Source organism: Drosophila innubila, unplaced genomic scaffold, assembly GCF_004354385.1.
Source record: "Drosophila innubila isolate TH190305 unplaced genomic scaffold, UK_Dinn_1.0 303_U_U, whole genome shotgun sequence".
Taxonomy (NCBI): domain Eukaryota; kingdom Metazoa; phylum Arthropoda; class Insecta; order Diptera; family Drosophilidae; genus Drosophila; species Drosophila innubila.
The window spans coordinates 1-567 of record NW_022995629.1 but is presented as its reverse complement, the minus strand read 5'-3'; the positions used below and the strand labels follow the sequence as shown (position 1 = coordinate 567).

The 567-nt window shown below is 46.2% G+C and overlaps 1 protein-coding gene across 1 annotated transcript; it reads left to right on the top strand.

Moving 5' to 3' along the window:
* Positions 1–6: 6 nt before the first annotated feature.
* On the top strand, positions 7–563 carry LOC117793228 (venom carboxylesterase-6-like; the record flags this gene model as incomplete). The annotated part of the gene is made up of 2 exons (XM_034633518.1): positions 7–364; positions 418–563. Coding segments are annotated over exons 1-2 (483 nt in total), but the record flags the coding sequence as incomplete, so codon positions are not given.
* Positions 564–567: the final 4 nt, after the last annotated feature.

The window sequence follows — 567 nt, the reverse complement described above, 5'->3', positions numbered from 1 at the left end:
CGAGGTCTTTTCCACCGTGGCATCTGCATGAGTGCCTCGCCCTATGGCACGTCCATGTTAAAGACCGACGATATGGATCTGGCACAGCGTCAGGCTCGCTTACTGAAGTGTCCGGAGAGATCGGTGAACGATTTGGTTACTTGTTTACGTGAGAAGCCCATGATGGACTATGTTACCTCATACAATGGCATGTTCGAATTTGGATGGAATCCTGTACTCAACTGGAGTCCAGTTGTTGAACGAGACCATGGCCAGGAGCGTTTTTTGATTGAGGATCCATACAAAACCGCACAGAGTGGCAACTTCTACAAGGTGCCTGTTATCTCGGGAATTACTGAGTTTGAGTTTTTGTCAGGAGCATTCTGTGAGTCAGCAATATTCAATCGTATCCCCTAGCTTATCAATTTTCTTTGACAGATGATTTGCGAAATAATACTATACGAAACATGCTGAACTCCAACTGGGATCATGTTGCTCCTATTGCGTTTCTCTATGAGCGAGACACGCCCCACTCAAAAGAAGCAAGTGCTGAACTACGAAAGGAGTATCTGGGCAGTGGCTCTATTG